Source organism: Colossoma macropomum, unplaced genomic scaffold (assembly GCF_904425465.1).
Source record: "Colossoma macropomum unplaced genomic scaffold, Colossoma_macropomum, whole genome shotgun sequence".
NCBI lineage: Eukaryota > Metazoa > Chordata > Actinopteri > Characiformes > Serrasalmidae > Colossoma > Colossoma macropomum.
Window position 1 is genome coordinate 36,902,442 of NW_023494785.1, and position 19,315 is coordinate 36,921,756.

At 40.8% G+C, this 19,315-nt stretch overlaps 1 protein-coding gene across 2 annotated transcripts in view; it reads left to right on the plus strand.

Annotated features, from left to right (window-relative positions):
- Positions 1-18,864, plus strand: part of adar (adenosine deaminase RNA specific) — a 31,546-nt gene extending 12,682 nt beyond the window's left edge. For both annotated transcript variants that reach the window (XM_036593013.1, XM_036593021.1), the window contains exons 4-15: positions 2,234-2,382; positions 4,793-4,928; positions 5,696-5,934; positions 7,018-7,171; positions 7,903-8,074; positions 11,697-11,790; positions 12,000-12,119; positions 14,053-14,183; positions 15,248-15,430; positions 16,614-16,723; positions 16,847-16,974; positions 17,959-18,864. In XM_036593013.1, coding sequence (XP_036448906.1) covers positions 2,234-2,382; positions 4,793-4,928; positions 5,696-5,934; positions 7,018-7,171; positions 7,903-8,074; positions 11,697-11,790; positions 12,000-12,119; positions 14,053-14,183; positions 15,248-15,430; positions 16,614-16,723; positions 16,847-16,974; positions 17,959-18,277 — 1,935 coding nt within the window. In that variant the 3' untranslated portion in view covers positions 18,278-18,864. The remainder of the gene's footprint in view (positions 1-2,233; positions 2,383-4,792; positions 4,929-5,695; positions 5,935-7,017; positions 7,172-7,902; positions 8,075-11,696; positions 11,791-11,999; positions 12,120-14,052; positions 14,184-15,247; positions 15,431-16,613; positions 16,724-16,846; positions 16,975-17,958) is intronic.
- Positions 18,865-19,315: the final 451 nt, after the last annotated feature.

Here is a 19,315-nt window from a genome sequence, read left to right on the forward strand (position 1 = left end):
AATCACATGATCACAGTTGTTAAAGCGACACTCTGGCCTAAATCATTTTAGTGTCACTTTTTAAAAGCTGTAAACATGCTTACTTGCATCCTACAGCAGTGCTACAGTGATTTAAAAAAATAAGGTTTTTTGGTTTAAAAGTAAGAAACTGGATGATGTTTCTTGAAAGTGGGAGGAACCGTTGAAAAACTGCAGTTGCTTTGTGGTGGCATTTTTGTTCTATGTGACTAGATAACTTACCTCAGTTTAATCTGTTTTGGGGTGATTAAAGATAGAATTGCTACTTTCTAAGGTACTAAGGTAAGGGTTACACTAATACTAGTTTGGTTGTATATATTAGGCTATAGATAGATGGCTATGCTAGCTAGCAAGATTGGTTGACACCACATGGATTCAGGTGGTTATATGGTGTATTGGAATAATGCATTCTGGTTGTTGTTGTGGGTAGAGATGGGACCGATCCGATCCTGTATCGATATCAGGACTGATATTGACATTCACGTATTCCAGTCTACATCTTGCACTGGATAATGAACATAACGTAACATGAAACACCACCGATCCAGATTGCATTCCACATCTTACCATGAACTTCAGTCTGTAACTAAGTGAGCAAATAACATCAGCTGTTGGTTTGACTAAAATCTCTTTTGTTTGGAGAGATTTTAGTCCGGAAACGTCGAAAAGCAAGACCGCTGCTTGTAATGTGTGTAATGCCCAATCCCATTTCTTCTTTTTACCCCCCTCCCCTTGTTTTCGAGTGTTACCCTAAACCCTTGGAACGGAGTTACAAAGTGTAATGGTTGAAGTCTTGCCCTACGAAATGGGACAACCCTCAAATAAAAAAAAAACATTGCTTCATTAAGAGGCTACTGCTAATTCTTTGGTGATACGAAGCTGAAGTCGGCTATTTACCAGGTTCTTGTTTGAATTTTCCCATTCCACCTTAAATGGTGCAGCAGTTACATTGTGGCAATTAAATAGTCAAATACTGCTGGACTTTAAGTATTTAAGGTGGAACGAGAAAATTAGCCAGCTAGCTACCGAGACATTAGCATGCTATTAGCGATTTTTTTTATACTTGTTATGAAGAAAACGACCATAATACACTGAAATGACATTAAACTAAGACAATACAATGATTATTGTAATTTTTTAACAGAGAAAATTCTCACATTTGTGGCTGGTTTTTCTTTTTTTTTTTTTTGTTTTTTTCCCCATAACACTCCGTTTGGAGTGAAAAACCTCAGTTTGGAGGGCCATATAGCCCTAACACGTCGCCCTACCCCTCCATCTCAACAAAAATTGGGACACCCTAACCCTAGACGTCTTTTGTGATTGGGCCTAAACCTTGTAATGTACAGCTGCGTTGTACAGTGCAACCAGTTTAATCAAGCACCTGCAGAGGTTTCACCTGAAAGATTACCAAGAGTTCATGCTAGCTAACAGACAGAAAGACACCACCTGGCAGCGACTCTCACTGATGGTTTCCAGAAACGTGATAAACTTCCAGCAGACAACCCAAAGGCTAAAAGGATTACAGATCACAGCTGATATTTGGATCTCAGATGTGAGCGCAGTGTCCCTCAGAAATCTCACAGTACACTGGGTGAACTCGGAAACATATGCAGAACGTGGTGCGTCAGGTGAAAAGGTGCAGGGGGTCACACACCAGCAGCTCAGCTGCAGCCTCCATTCCAGATATGCTTAGTGAACATGACTTTAAACACAACACCAACAATAATGAGAATATTAAAGTAAGAGCTCTTCTGTATCGGAATCTGTATCGGTTTCGGCAGTTGTGTATTGGAATCGGATTGGACCTGAAAAAATGTGGATCGGCCCATCACTAGTAGTAGAACGTTAATAAATGAAAACAGTGTGAAATTGATGAGGCTAAGAAGTATAATGCTGTGCTACATAATGTTGCACCACACAAGAAAGTAATATTAAACTGTGGTTTTAGGGCCCTTTAAGTAATCTAGTAGACTTGCTTGTTTGTTTTTTAACAGTGTAGCATACTTTTATGAAAGTAAACAAGATTAAGGCTTTAGGGTGGCTGCTACTAGTGTCTTTAACTAGACATACACCAAACGTAAGACTAAGGCAGAGAGCAAAATTGCGTAATTTTGGTTTCAGACCAAACCTAAAATGATCATTTGTGTCCTGGTGTTTTGCTTTATCTTTGTCTTGTATGTTCCCTCACTGTTTTTTTTGTGTTCTTGTGGTAAAGGAGAGCTTGGAGGGGCCACCAAAGGCGCTGGCTCGCTCACTTCCAGGAGGAAAGAACCCCGTTTCTGTTCTAATGGAGCACAGCCAACGCAGTGGCAACGCCATTGAGTTCATCAATACGGGACAGGAGGGACCGCCACATGACCCACGGTAACACATACAGTATTGTATTACTACACTTAGAAGTTCATTTCAGCAGTACTGTACACCAGTCGTACTGTAACAAAATACACCTAAACCCAGTGCTGACCATCACCTTAACCACTCAGGTGGAACGCTACTCTAGCCCATCCTCCCCTCTCTCCTTACTCGCTGAACTTGTTATCCAGTGTATTTTTTGGTGGAGCTATTCTTGTCCCCTCTGTTCCTCCCTGTCTGTCTCTCTCTCTTTTGTTTGTCCTGTCCCTCGCCCTTCTCCTAATGCCCATCTCTCCAGGCACTAACTCCCTTCAGGATGATGTTCTAGAGCTCAGTGAACCCTCTCCAGGGTTAGCGGGTGGCGTGTGTGAGCATGTTACCCAAAATCGTGTTTGATGATGTGGAAAAGCATTTTTCAAGTCTCTGTTGTTCCATGGAGAAGGACATGGACTCTCTCTCACCAAGTCTCTTCATTTGCTGCTGTTCCGCTGTGTTGTTGCGAGCGCATGATTGTGCAGGCAACATATTGACTATAAACAGAATTGACAGTTTATTTAAATAATTAAGGACCATAGTAACGTGATGCACTATGTTAAACAGCTGTGGTAAGTACTTGCAAAATAAAGCATTTGAATTTTAAGCAGCACTAATGTCAGCTTATTAAATCTTAAAAGGCCTGCGTCCTGCGTTTTTCTTGCATTTTATTTATTTGCTTGGTGAGGTCCACTAAGAAGATCCACCTTTTTTCCCTAAGAATTTAGTCGGCTGTTTTTGTTACATTTCTTTTAAGACTGGTATGTGTAAATGAGCTTTGTTTTAATTGGTTTACCTTTATTGTATCTCATTCAAAAAGCAGTTCAGGCCGATATATAACCTGAATTGGTAGATCTGAACTGCTGTACACTGAATAGCCGTTTTTGCAGCTTAGTCTCCATAAATGGACCTGCAGAGTGAATAGTATATTTTGCAAATTTGAGGTTGAAATAACGTGCAGTATACAGTCGTATGTGGAAGTCTCTGCACCCTAGTCAAATTCCATGTTTTTAGTGATTTGCTAAGTGAATGTAAGTTAACACATCATCTACAGAGAACACAGTTCTGCACATTTTAATGCACATGTATTTTTTATTTGCTGAATTTAACATAGTAAGGGGGAAAAAAAACAATGTGGCTTGTGCAAAAGTTAAACTTTTATGTAGTTACAATCTCTTTGTCTTGGGGAGAAAACATCTCGTTATTTGGTCTAGGATCTTAGAGATTATCTGACCAATTGTTTTAAGTTTACTACCTATATTAATCAACGTATTAATCAACAATGCAAGAGTAGTGAGCCTCAGGAATGGCTGAGACCAAAAAAAAGCAAACAATCTATAAACGCTTCGCTAATCTGAAACAAAAAAAAATAATGCAAGTATCTTCTATAACTTGCTGGGTGTAAAATAGGAGAAAATACAAAAAAACAGCACCCACGCCTACAAATCCTACAAGTCTTAATTACGATAAACACAAGTACAGGCCACAGAGCTCATCCTTCAAAGACAGTACTAAAAAAGTGAGTAGCGTGAAAGTAGATCAAGGCAACTTTTGATAATTCGTAGTAGTTAGTTCAAAACAACAATATTTATGGTTGTTTAAGCCTCTTGGTGTCTGTCAACAGACTGGAGCTCCCTGTGCAGCCACAGCTCATTGGTCCAGGCTTTTTTCGGCTTCACGTCATAGTCAATGACCAATTATGAAGCGTAATTAAACAGACATCCCCTGTAGCACATAGGCCATCGTAAAGTTGGAAGGCATCAACCTGGTAGAAGGATACAAAATAAAAACAAAAAGGGGGGGAAGAAAGCAGCGAAGAACAGTACCAGACCACAGTCACATTCAGGTATTTGTGACATTGAAAGACTTGTATTGGGACATGGCAATATTTTATTTTTCCAATGTTACACTCCCTAAGTAAATAGAAATTGTGCATTAAATTGACATACTTAAGTGTGTTTCCTGTAGAGGATTTTTGCCTGTGACTATTGCTGTAGAAACATTTAATTTTCAGCATCTCCTAAATTACATATTTACAAGAATAAATAATATAGTTTCATTAGGCCTTTTTTAAAATATGTTGCTTGTTGACTGTTATCGTGACATTGAACTCTGCAGTGCTGATGTCACAGAACGTTTCAGTATGCAAATAAGCCCTCTAACCAGTGTTCTTTACTGCGTACTGTGAGAATGTTCCAGTCGTAGTTCCTGATGACTTTCTGTGTGTATTTTGATGTATGTAATAATATTACAAGGTGTATCTTAATCATATGTAGCAATATAATTGCAGTATTAGTATTTTGTCCAATTCATGCGGCCCGTCCATTCGTAAGGAAGACGATTGTAAAGCTCTTTTGTCTGTTGTCCTCCTTCCCTCTCCCCGCATTAGTTTCATGTTCCGAGTAAAGGTCGGGGACAGTCTGTTCCCAGAAGCCTCAGCGCCCAGTAAGAAGGCAGCGCGGCAGCTGGCAGCAGAGGAAGCAGTGAAGGCGCTGCTGGCAGACGGACGACTGCAACTCAACAAGGTACAGATAACAAGGTGAAAAGAGGAGTGGTGAGAGGGCAGTGAAGGAATTGGGGCTTGAGAGAGGAGACCGGGCCCAGAGGAACAGCAGAAAGGAGAATTCCGTGAACGAGCTACGGTGGAAACATCATTTTAGGATCAGAAACCTGATCCTGAGTGGCTTTACTTTTAGCTTTATTTTGAAACAACAGGTTTCTTCACACTCGCACAGAGGAAACTCATACAGACATTAGGGCTGCAGCTAGGCCTGATGATGGTTAACAGAGTCGTTTGTTGATTTAATTAATGTAAGACATAGCAAGACATTAGTGTTCCCACACATAAACATAACCTTAAACTTTAGTATTAGGGGATGTGATGATCTACTGTGATTATTGTACTTAACATAGTTGAGATTGTTATGGAAAAGTGGCTGTTGAGCTGCGCTGGTTGAATACAGTTGATGCTGTAGTCAGATAGCTTACCAGAAAGATATGACAGGTTTCGAACATCAGACACAACAGCTTAAAATCTCAGAAAACCGTCTCAGCTCTCGTTCATCGGGCAAAACCGGGCTAGTTCAAGCATACTCAGGTAAAATGGCTTCAGAGAAGAAGGCCTCAGCCAAAGATGACAAAATACTCCAACCACAACTTTTACTGGTCTGCACTTGATGATAATCGTTGTGTGTGTGTGCACGCACGCATATATAAATAGGCCATGCACCAGACTATTCCTCTCCCTCATGTCTGTCCTTTGTCTGAGTCCCTGAAATTTTATCTGTTGCAGCCCCAGCAACCCTTCTGCCCTCCAGGTGACGGCGACTTGCCCCCGGCGATGCCCCCGTGCCCGTCGCTGCCCCCGCTGACAGCAGCAGAGCTGCAGGCGGCCCATGAGGCCGGAGTGGGCGACCTCATCAATCACCTGAATAACAATGCTGTGTCGGGTCTGCTGGAGTATGCCCGCTCACGAGGCTTCGCTGCAGAGATCCGCCTGGTGGGCCAGTCGGGACCCCCACACGAGCCCCGGTACACACACATGTTCACAGCTTCAGAGGAGAAGGCCTCTGCCTTCTACTAGTAGATCCTTTACTGTTCAAAGTCTGGAAACACTTGTCATATTAGTAATCATGGAAATAATGGAAGAAATAATCAAAAAGAAAATTAAGGAAAAATAAAATCAGTTCTGAATTTGAAATACAAGACGTTCAGGATATTCATTTTATTATACTGTAATTGTGGAAATTTTACAGCTTCATGTATATTCTCAGATACTAGCACTGACTCCTGACTCTCCTGCAACCTTTTTTTTTAATGCACACATTTAAAGGCTTACATAATATAAACTGTTATACCAATTTAAGTGTTCTTCCTAGAACCTGCATTATATGTTCAGGGTTTTCTTAAACTTGAAAAGGTTCTTTATTCACACATCCCCCCTAAAGAACCATCCATAGAAAGGTTTGGGGTTTTTTTTGTTTTTTCTTGTTTTTTTTTTAGGGAACCAGAATTAGTTCTTCTATTTTTGGGACCTTTATTCTTACAGGATTTGTGGACTGTTAAGACAGGTAAGCCTCAATATGGTGTACGTGTTAATTAAAATTAAGTAAAATACTTTATTTACTATTAAAAATAGACAGTCTCTCTGCTGCCATTTTAGTTGTCTTTAGTCTCTTTCTTTGGTCTGTTGAGTGAGGGGCGGATGGCTAAGTCTATAAATTAACTCAAAGATAGCGTTCAGCCTCTCCAGCTTCAGCCAGAGTTTGACATTGCCCAAGAGAACAACTCTTCAGTTGTCTTATTTTCTGTAGGACTGAGTCTAGTGCAGCGATGGCAGCCTACTAGTAGAGGGATTTATCATGTTTTTTATAATAAACAAAACATTTTAATTTGGTTAGTATTGGACATGTACACCATTTTAAGGCATACAAGTCTTAACAGTCAGAGTTCCTTTTAAGAGTGGTAGGTAGGTTGATGTTTCCTGCAGTATTGTTCTTGTGGCACCCTCTTGTGTTCATAGAATCAACATACAGGTTGATCACTAATGAACGTATGTAGATCCCTAATGGCACCCTTTCCACGTTTCACTCTCTCGCTCCCCATTTCTCTCAGCTTTACATACCAGGCTAAGCTGGGAGGCCGCTGGTTTCCTGCTGTTTGCGCCAGCAATAAGAAGCAGGGTAAGCAGGAGGCTGCTGATGCAGCGCTCAGAGTTCTGATAGGAGAGGCGGAAAAGGCAGCACGCACCGGAGAGCTCACACCTGAGGTTTGTGTCCCTCTCACGAACCCTCACTCTCACTAGGGATGGGCTTAGCTGTGTCACCAACCATTAGTGCGGAGTTAGTCGATGTACTCCCGGAAAGTTTTAACTGGAAAACTTCTTATGTTGCTGCACCGGTAAAAGTCAAGAAAGCTTTGAGCGAACAGAAAGCACCATGGAGAAGCACAATGATGGTAAAAGCCCTGATAAGAGGCTCTGGGACCCCCTAGAAATAACCTGATTATGTCACGATTTAATACAGTTGACCAAAAACATCCAGAAGAAATGGTTCAGTGCCTTAAATCATATTTGGTTTGAAAGGGTTGAGCAAAGATCGCATGCTCTTATTACAGATGGATGTTGTTTTCTCTTTGGCAAACCAGAATTAGTCAAGACTGAATGTAACTCTTCATGTAGAGGCCTGGTGCTGTCTGTTGGGGCTCTTAACAATACCAAATCAGAGTTAGATAAGCCTTTGTGGCTTTTCGGGTGATTCCACATATTAACTTCTTGAACCCTTTCTATTCAGTTATTAATTGTAAGACTTATTGTTCAGTGGCTATTTCAAATTATTATTATAATGACTGGAGCTAATTTGTAGGTTATGTGGTTATGAGCGTAAGGAATCAAAGTGTGGACCGATGTTATACAAAGCCTTAGTATAATTGATGAATACTGACTATTACTGTTGTACTATAATGCAAAGTATTGACGCAAATATGATGTGTGTTTTGCAGTTGCCGGTGTCAGGCAGCACTCTGCATGATCAGATCGCCATGCTGAGTCATCAGCGTTTCAATGCACTGACCGCTCGTATCCAGCACAGCCTTCTGGGTAGGAAAATCCTTGCCACCATCATCATGAGGAGAGGAAGCGACAGCCTGGGCACAGTCGTCAGCCTCGGGACAGGTACGCACTAGGACGATGTGTTGATTATTAGTCAATATCACAACGTTGGTGAAGGTAAATGAGCTTCCTGAAGTTCTCAGGGACATAATTAAACAACACTCGAGTGGAAAAAGTTACAGAGCCATAGCAAAAAAACTCTTATTCTTATTCAGTCTCATTAAATTCTTATTAAGCTCATGGAACCATAACTAATTGTCCCCAGACTGATGGGCCACGCACGATTTCACTTCACTTGGACTGGTGATAAAGAAGATAAGACGGAAGCCAAAAATGAGTTGCAGGACGACTTAAGCAATGAACTGCACCCCGAGCAGAAGTCCTCTGCTTAGAAAAAGCTCAGAAATTTGCTCACATTTAGACAAATCAGAACTCGTTGAAACTCTGTACTCTGGACAGACGAAACAAATAGAACTCGATTATCATCCCTAAATGCCCATAGTGAAGTACGAAGGTGGGAGCATCATCAGTGCGGTGTACGTATTGCTGTACAGGGAGATATTAGAGGAGAATTTTAATTTCAGTAACCAACAAACTGAGAAATCTGGGAGAAGATGGATGTTTCAGCAAAGCAGCGACCTCAAACGTATGGTCAAAATTACTCTAGGCTGGTAGTGCTTGCATGGCCTAACCAACCTTCTGACTTTAGTCCCATCGAGCGTTTGTGGGGGATTTTGAAATTGCTTTTCTGACAGAAAGGGACCCTCGTAACCTTTAGGAGTTGAAGATGGTTTGCCAACAGCAGTGGGTCAGAATTAAACCACAATGTTGTGAAAAGCTAATTACTTCTTACAGTAGATGTGTTGAAGCTGTACTTGCTGACGTTTTGGCAGCAAAGTGCTAACGTTATTAATTTGTCCCAATACTTTTTTCTATGTCATCTTTGTTAATGCTTGTGGAGACATACTTTTTCATTCATATTAACAAAATATAAGTACAACATTAAAAGACATTGTATGTCTAATTTGAAGTGGATATATGCACTGAAAGTATAATAAATGAAGGAAAACAATATGGCTTAATACTTGTTTTCCCCACAGTGTATATAATTGCGGTATGGCAATAGTTAACTGACAGGACACAACCGGCCTCTAGGCTGATGCGTGCATGCACGTACACACACACACACACTAGCATCGTAGACAGAAGAGCATGCAGGCGAGGCACAGTCATCTCCCTCTGTTAACTTCATCTGAGCGAACGCTTCCAACTGTCACCCTTCCTTAATTGCTTAGTCAGTAAAGCCTAATTTTTGTGCGCTGTCACACTTCACCACTTCTGAGTTGGCACTGATGAGACAGCAGGGTGCGAGTCATGCCAGTGGGGTTCTCGCTGTTTCAATATAAAACACCACAAGCCCATGTTATTACAGTTATTATGGAATTGTAATCCAATAGCATCACATAATTTCACGTAATCGTTGGGCTACAGTTGACATGCCTGTGGTACGAGTGTAATTTATTTCCTGCAGGGACTTTCAGCCCCTATAATTCTTGGTATGCTCTGTTCCTGCATTTATTGGTTTATTGTGAGTAGTGAGTTTTTTCAGGGCAAATATTAGATTAACTTGTTTTACTCTGTACGGTTAAAGTTTTAGAAGTCTAGTGGATGCATAATTTTTTTTGACTTGCATATTCATTTATGTGTTTACATTTATATTCAAACAAGACTGTATATTCAAAAATTAACATGGTGTATTTAACAGGGTTAATGTAACCTGTAGTGTTCTCCATATGGCGCCCTCTTATGTTTATATAATTGTACCGCAGGTTTTCTTAGTTTTCTTAAAGGCTTTCAGTGAGGAGTGCCACCAATTTTTCAGAATTTCTGCATAATTCAGTGGTTGAGATGTAAGTCTTTTCTAATATGGTAGTACAGACTAGTGATGGGGAGTCGATTCCAGAAAAGTCAGTTCTTCGACTTCAACTCCTCTGAGAATCGGGGTCAACTCTTGGAACATGACTCGAGGTCTAAATGCTTGGAGTTGACCTGTTGACCTGTTGATTCTGTCGACTCATCGTAATTGGCTCGAGGGACAGTTTGGTGGAAGACGTAACAAGAAAAGTGTTGGAGTTCCATGAGTGTTTTTAATTACCAGCCTTTATGAAGCATCAGTGCTGGTCAACAGCCGCTGTAAGCTCTGGTCACAAACATTCGATTCATTCACCTTTGTGCTGCACCGCTCTGCACCCTAACTCTGCTTACAGAAAACCAAGCTCTTCATTTCCTTCACGATGGAGTTCAAAATAAACAATTATAAACTGTGCAAGAAACAAAAACAAAAATAAATAATATTTTCCACAGAACAGTGAAGAGAGGATGTTGCTGAAGTTGGCTGCTTTTTCACCAGCTTCTTATTCAAATTTTCCGTTCCACCTTAAATGGTGCTGGAGTTACATTCTGGTGCCTGCGCAGCTGCTGCATTGTTTAAGGTAGAACGGGAAATTTGAGCAGCTTCAGCCTCTTATAAAGGTGAAAATGTCCAACTGCTCCAGTAGAAAACTTCACATCTGAAACTAGTTAATAATGGTTTGTTTTCAGTGAATTTCCTATATATAGTATATATGCACGCACGTGCACACACACACACACACACACACACACACACACACAATATAGGTATACTAGGTATAATCTACAGGTTTTCATAATACTATTATGAAGAAAATTCATAATACTGTATTCTGTTGCTGCTAAAAATATTGAGTAATCTGCTTTTAGGATGGTTTGATTTCTGCTCTATCCTTGTATTGTTGGCTCTGGTGCTGTCTTGGTAAAAACTAAGTGGAGTAATCCTGAAAATCCTGGAGTCGTGCAACACTGCTACAGACTAGTCGAGCGCCCAAACATTTAACCCTTTCTGACCCAAATTGTGTTCCAGAGCACAGTGATGATCTTGCCTACTAAGTCTAAAGCCCATTTCACACCAGACCTGGTAACCACGCTGTGTGATGCGCCACGTAGTGCCGCCCACAGTACTCGCCTATATTAATCAGTGTAGCCTTGCACGTAACGTCAGCAGTAAACAAGTGTAAATCAAATGATGATAATGGTTTATAATGACCGTTTTCTAGATGTTTCTGAAGCCCTATTATAATGGACGTTAATTCTGAAAAGTAGAAACATTCCAGTGTTATAGTATAATAATTAAGGGTTATTGCAAAGAAACCTGAACACAGTCTGAATTTACGGAGATTTGTTCTGCATTTCAAGAATGCAGTTTATTACAAGGAATAGTGTTTTAAAAACTACATATTTAGTTATAGAGCTTGTGACTCACATGCATACTGTGTACACAAATTTGTTCTTAAATCATAGATTTCCTTTTGTATGCACATGTACTACGAAGGTATTCTGTGTATTACTATCTAGCATTTGTTATTTTTGTGAATCCCTAATATGGTAGTACAAAATACTAAAGAGAAATAATGTAGACAAAGCAATTCATTGTTTTGGATGTTCAGTTTTAATTTTAACGGTTCTGGAGCCGAGCAACAAGCTTATTTATGATTAGAGGAATTAGAGGATTAGCATTAATTGGTGAAACACTAAATGACCCTTCATTTGCACAGCGTAATGTGTTACATGAACCATGTAACAATTGAATGTTTTTCTCTAACTATAGGGAACCGCTGTGTGAAAGGAGAGGAGCTGAGCCTTAAAGGGGACACGGTTAACGACTGCCATGCAGAAATCATCTCCAGGAGAGGCTTCATCCGGTATCACTTTACCCCGGCACTTTTTCAGAAAGCATTTTCTCAGTCTCATTCTCTGAAAAATTGGAGTCCTATTTCATTCTCATAAATATATTAAAGAGTGAAGTAAATTTATATTCACTGCAGCCTCAGCTGTTAAGCCTTCATATTCTTGTCTGCCTTCATCTCTTCCTGTTATTCATCCGTTTTTTCTCTCTCGCTCACTCTCTCAGCTTTTTGTACAGTGAGTTGATGAAGCACTGGGATAGTCCTGCAGAGGACAGCATATTTGAGGTTGCTGAGGACAACAAGCTTAAGATCAAACCTGATATCACCTTCCATCTGTACATCAGGTATGAAATGCACCAGCCCTGTAAGTCACAGTTTCACACATCTGTCTGTTACAAACGAACGTTTTGGGTATTTGTTTTATTTCTTCTAAGTTTGCTTCGTTAGTGATGGAAGTTTATGACTCACAGATGACACACTTTCTAAAGTGCATAATCACTAAGGCTGGGCTTACACTACACAACTTTTAAAAAGTTTTTTAAGCAGAGAGCATCACAAACTTAACGTCAATTTATCACAGAATTTCTTGTCTTTTTGTCATGATGGCGCTCACACTAGACGACAAGGCAAAGAGAGAGTTTAACACACATAACGAGTTTGGACTACGAATAAGAACTCAAACTCACATGACACAAATAAAGCTAAACGTACTGGACCGAACCTGTTTGTGCTTTTACTTGTAGTGAAATTGCAACCTGAGGATTAATATGGGGTTGAGAAACACTATCACAATGAGAGCTAGAGAAATATTTCACTTTCAGTTCGATCGGAGGGCTAAAGGATTCCTCTCGCGCTACCAGATCATCCACCATGAGTCACTGCCGATCGAGGTCCCAAACCTGGAAAATTTTACAAGAAACTATTCTTCTTTTGAATAAAAGTTTTCTGGCGGAGATGGGAGGAAAACAGCTATAGCTAAAGCTTAAAGCAGAGCGAAGTAAATCTGTATTTTCATTTATATTTTTAGCCTATACTAGGACATCAGCACATACTGAAACATATTGGACATTAAATGTTGCGGCTCCCAGGGTGGTTTGTTTTTTGTTGAAAGGACAAAATGGCTCTTAACATTTGTGTTGTTGACTCCTGACCTAACCTAGATTTTAATGCAGAGGGTGCCGGTCGGATTTCTCGCTCATCCAGTTGTGTTTATGTGCCGCCACAGACTGTCCGGGCGCTGCACTTCCGCACTTCCAAGTTCCGCCTTTTGCGTTCCGTCAGCAATACATTATAAATTAAAATTTAGAGAATAGATTTTTTGACATTTGTGAATCGAATCAGAATCGTCCCCGTCCTCATCACGATGCATCTATGAATCGATTTTTGCCCCACCCCTAAGGCCCAGCTTAGAAGATTCAGAGAACCCAGAGAGATCTTTGTGTATAAAGGGCAAGGTCAAAATCCACATCAGTATGCCCATGACATTCCAACTTTCAGGTTCATTATATTAAAGAAAAAATATACACAATCTAATGCTTCTGTGGTGGAGATCACCACATGGGCTTGGGAATAGTTTGGCAAACTGTTATGAATAAACCTCGCTTACTGCTGTATCTGCAAATGCAAGTTAAGACCATTCTCTGCCTAACGGAAGTCATGTGTCAACTACGTCCAGAAACGCCGTCTACTTCTCTGGGCTCAAACACATTTGAGATGGACTGATGCACAGTGGAAACTTGTTTTGTGGTCTGATGAGTCAGCCTTTTCAGAAGGGTATGGAAATAAGTTGTGTTCTCCTGGCTGAAGATGGAAAAACACCATCCAGATTGTTACCAGTGTAAAGTTTAAATGGCAGGGTCTGTCATGATATGAGGTGCGTTAGTGTAGTAACTTCAAAATCTGTGAAGGCGCTATTAATATACACATTTTAATGCACCGTATGCTGCCTTCTAGACAACGTCTTTTTCACGGACGTCCATGCTTATTTCAGTATGATTACATCAAGCCACATTCTGCATGTGTTTCAACAGCATGGCATTCTGAGAGTGCAGGTACTAAATTGACCTGCCTGCAGGTCATCCATTGAGAATATGTGCAACATGAAGTGCCAAATACAATAACGAAGGCCCCATATGATTGCGCACCTAAAGACTTGTTGTAAGGGAAAATTGTAATTATTTAGTGTTTCACGTACTGTCCTAATTTTTTGGAATTGAGGGTTGTAGAATGTGGTGTTCATAATTAATCCCTGTTTTCACCTCTTTCTCTATCTCTCAGTACTGCTCCATGTGGGGACGGCGCACTCTTTGATAAATCGTGCAGCGAGGCAGCGGAGGTCACAGGCTCAACTCACATGCCTCTGTTTGAGAATGCTAAACAGGGCAAGCTCAGGACCAAAGTGGAGAACGGTGAGACAGCCACTCATTTATTCACGTTCATTTTTACACAGACTCGTTTATGCAGACTCTATTAAGGAGCCCATAATTGTTTGAAAGTAAGTGACACCACATCAACTCTAATCTGGTTACATACAGACCCTAATCAATAACAGCAAATGAGAGTAATGTGTAAGGCTTCTGTGTGTCTCTCAGTCTTGCAGTAAATAGATTTGCACTGAGGTCATAAATCTGACCCGGGTCTTCAGCGACAGCAGGCCAGTTAATTCCATCACAGACTCGCCCTATCAAACTAGCTGGGGAGTATTGAGCGGTGTTTTAAGAGAGAAAAATAGCTTTTTATACTTTGTTGGCATTAAATAACTTGTGGAGGGGTTTTATAACTTCTACAGGCCTTGCTTTACTCACGGTTCCTCAAAGATTTTTTTTTTCCTCACTCCTCCTTCTGCTTCATTTGCTCCTGCTGCTGCTGCTTCTTCCTCTTCTTCATCTTCTTCTGCTTTGCTTCTGCTTCTTCTTCTGCTCCTCCTTTCTTGTTGTTCTTTTTCATCCACTCCTTTTCTTCTGCTCCTTCTTCTCCTGCTTCTTCTGCTCTTGTTTCTTTTTTCTGCTTCTTCTTTTGGTCCTGCTTCTTCTGCTCCTGCTTCTTCTTCTGCTTTTTCTCGAGCTCGTTCTGTCCTGTTTGTTCTTCATGTCCTAATTTTTCATTTTAACACTTTTTTTAAATATATATATTTTTTTTTTTCTTTCTTTTTCATTTGTCTTGTTCTTTTCCTTCTTTTTCAGAACACACTTTTTATTGCACCATTACTGTTGGAACATATTGGAAAAAATAAACATCCTGTGCGAATGATATGGCTCATATTATGCTTTATTTTTTCCAATATGTTACTCTCTGCAAATAAATAAACAAAAGGCTATATTTCATTTTTTTTTTTTTACCTGTATAGGATGACCAGACTTTTGCCTGTGACTGTGTATGTACATACATATTTACATACATACATGTGCACATTAAAAATATCATGTAAAAGTGTTGTTATAATCAAGTATCTGTCTGTGTATGTCGCTACTAGGTGAAGGCACTATTCCAGTGGAGTCGAGCGCCATCGTGCCCACCTGGGACGGCATCCAGCATGGAGAGCGTTTGAGGACCATGAGCTGCAGTGACAAGATCCTGCGCTGGAACATATTGGGCCTGCAGGGGGCATTGCTGAGCCACTTCGTCCACCCTGTCTACCTGAGTTCCGTCACCTTGGGTAAAGTAATGGCTACAGGCCAAACTCCGAGTGTTCTTATGAGGTGTTACCAGTCTTGAAAAACACAGTGAAGTGCAGATGTCTTGGACCACCTGAGAAAATGTTATTTAAAGCTGTTTATTTGGAAAATAAGAGTTTGAATACCATGAAAATAAATACAGTAAAAAAGCTGCCACCACTAGTTGCCATCCAGTGCCTGGTTGTGCTAACCTGTCCTTCCTTAAGTTAAATCAGGTCTCTGATTCTGTACTCTTGATTCCTGATATCAGTTTTCCTCTTTTTTTCCTCTGAAAAGATGCAAATTTCCACTAGCGGGATTTGCAGTGTTATGTTAGCACCAAGGCAGCTAGCTTTGTGTACAGTCACTGTTTTACTGGGCTTAATACCACTTATTGTAAATTCTACCTTAGACGCAAACATCAAACATCTCGTAAGAGGCATTTTAAATAACATATCCGCCACTTTTTATGATGTAATTTTAGAATCCGTCAGTGAAGCCCAGCCTAATGTGCACAGTACAATGAACGTGTTAATGGCGCCCCCTGTGGAGAATATTCAACCTGCTAAACATGTGGGAGTGAGTTGTAAACCAGGCCCATGAGCTGCTTCTTATATAATAAGTATAATGTGTTGAACTTCCTTGTTTGGATATTTTGATGTACAGCAGTGGTATATTGGATTTTTGGTGTAATTAGCCGTGCAGGCTTTAGCATGCTAACTGGCAAGCTAGCAGATTAAAGAGATTTTGTATCAGCAGTTCTGTACAACAGGTGGAGTAGTTCACTACCTAAAACCCATTAATAGTGAATCGAATGATATGGTTTTGAAAAGTTGAGCATGTTAAGTACTTTGCTGCTGTGGTTTATAAACAGGTTTGCCTGTTATAACGTTCAGGTTTTAAAAGAGAAATGTGTGGTAATTTCTAAGCACGTTATGCTCATAATATCATCTAATAAACTTCACTTAAGCTAATATAGTAATGGAGTGGTCCTCAAGATGGCATCAGGGATTCTTCCGAGGGGTTATTATGAGGCCAAATAGACCAGGGCTGGTTAAACAAGATGTATTCGGTTCAGTCGTGGGGGCCTCTCCCAGAGAGTCTTTGCAATGTAGGAATTTGGCCCCAGGTAAAATCTATTTGATAATCCATGTCGTATATCACAGGTATTTTGTGTTTTACCAGGTTACCTGTACAGCCATGGTCACCTGACCCGAGCAGTGTGCTGCCGATTGGCCAGAGACGGAGAATTTAGCAAAAGCCTGCCAACAAACTTCACTCTCAACCATCCAGAGGTACGTAGCAGGAAAACACAGCTGTGCCTTGTCAGCACCAGTATTAGATCCTTCTGTGCAAAAAGGAAAATGAAATATTCTAAAAAATGAAACGAGTCATCTTTATCTTTTGCATCTGAGCAGGTGGGCCGGGTGAGCGTATACGACTCCACACGCCACACAGGAAAGACCAAAGAGTCGAGCGTGAACTGGAGCCTGCCAGACAAGCTTAGTGTTGAAGTGCTGGATGGGACCAAAGGAAAGGTGGACAGGTGAGAGGCAAGCGAATCACAGGCACCACAGACACTGCTACCTTAGAAAAGCCTATAAATGATGAAATCGAGGGTGAATTAGGCATAGAACAAAAATAGCCGGACAGAGGAGCTGGTGCTCATGCTGATTGATTTATTAAAGGACTCCTATCTTGGAAAACGTTTTTTTGATGTAGCATGTAAACATTTAAGGTTTCAGTCCATACAGACCATATATGTAAACTCGTCTGCAAAAACAGCCCATTCTGAGTTCACTGTTATTGTCATGGAAAACGGCTCATTTACATACATCTGCCTATTTAGCCCCTCCCACTCATGCTAAAGTTTGAGTGTTTCTGCCCAGACAGCTTTTTGAATGACCACAAAATACAGGACAGCAACTTGTTTACATATATTACTCATAGACAAAAAGGCACTGTTACAAAAACAGCTGGCTTGATTTTAAGGGATAAAGAGAGGCTGGAAAATGGCCATATAAAATGAATTACAACTGTTTTTGGTACATAACATCACACGAAATGTGTCTGAAGGGAAAAAATAAAAATACATAGGGGCCCATATTCTTCAGTCCACCCCCCATGTTAACTTGTTCTGTGAGTTTATGTATGAAAAGCAATCAGAATTATTCTTTTAGTTTACCATTTCCTAACCTTCATCTTTCTTCATCCCTTAAAATTGAACAGGCTGTTTTTGTTATTGTGCCTTTAAGACTACTATATGTAAATGACCTCTGTTCTGATTGGCTGGCCTGTAGTGTGCTTCATTTAAAAAGCAGTTCAGGCAGAAACACTCCATGAATGGGCTAAACTGCTGTAGACTAAATAGGCAGATATATATGTAAATGTGTTGGTTTTAGACATAATTTAGGTGTTCATGGTGGTTGGAATGTAGTATAAGTGACTATTTTAGTGACATTTGAAATCTCTCTCTCTCTCTCTCTCTCTCTCTCTCTCTCTCTCTCTCTCTCTCTCTCTCTCTCTCTAGCTCACGTCTGGAGGTGTCCCGAGTCTCCAAGTCCAACCTTTACCGTCTGTTCCGCGAGGTGTGCCGCCGCTCCGGCCGGGCCGACCTCCTGGCCCTGCCCTCATACGCCCACGCCAAGATGGCAGCCACCTCCTTCCAGCAGGCCAAGGCGCAGTTCTTCCAGGCGCTGGGGCAGCAGGGATACGGGGCCTGGATCGGAAAACCGCTGGAGGAGAAGAGCTTTGAGGCCGGAGAGAACGACACCGGCTTCAGCACCCTGGACAGCAACTACACAGCTACTCAGGGTTCCCACGGGGACGCAGAGAGAACGAACGAGTGAGTGAGGGAGGGAGAAAGCGAGGAGGGAAAGCATAGCCAGCAGCTAGAGTCTTCCTGACATGGGGGGTGGGGGGCGGGTTAGGGAATGAGTGATGAGAGAGGACAGGAGAGTAACTCGGGACACAGAGAGAGAGAAACAGGGTGAGCCTCAGGCTCGGGGTGTTGAACATCAGCACGTCGTGGCGAGTTGCTATGGAAACTGAGCCGTAAAGTCCTGGTCAGGGTGATTCATGTACTTTTTCAGAAGGCAGTTTATAATGTGTACGATTCCTGAGTTCACTACATGCAGACGTTACATCAACCACCCCACACTTAGCACAACACACACCAGCAAGACCATCTGAAGGCATGACGCGCGCTCTCTCCCTGTCTGTCCCTCTCTCTCTCTCTGTCTCTGTCTCTCTGTCTCTCTCTCTCTCTCTTTCACACATCAACAAAAAACGCTTCTCTTTCAGGATGATGTCAAAACTCTTCTGGTAAATTTAGATCTTGCTCTTTTTTTTTTTTGTTTTTTCTTTCTATTTATTCCCTCTCTCTCTCTTTTCTTTTGTCTTACTCACTTCCTCTCATTTCTTTTTCACTGTTTTCTTTTCTCTTTTACTTGATCTTTTTTCCTCTCTTTTCTTTTCTCTCGGTTTTTATACTATTATTTTTCTCTTTCCTCTCTTTATTTTCTTTCTTTTTAATTTTCTCTTTTTTCTATCTTCTCTTTTTTCCTTTTCTTCTGTTTCTTTTTCTCTTTTGTTTAATTTTCAACTTGCTTTTCCCTCGTCATTTTGGCTCTTGTCTCTCTCCCTCTCTCTATGCTGTGTCTCTCTTTTTCAGGATGACGCTGAAGCTCTGTTGGTAAATTTAGGTCAGAGGAGCTTCATTACTTTAGATAAACACAGGTGAAAATGGTCTTCTGCACAGTTCGTACATATTTACCGAAGCTCTCCTCTTTCTTCAGGCTATCTTCAGGTTTATTATTATGATTATTATTATTATTATAAAAACCCTTTCTTCAGTATGTTAGGTTTCTAGATTCTTTTATCGTTTA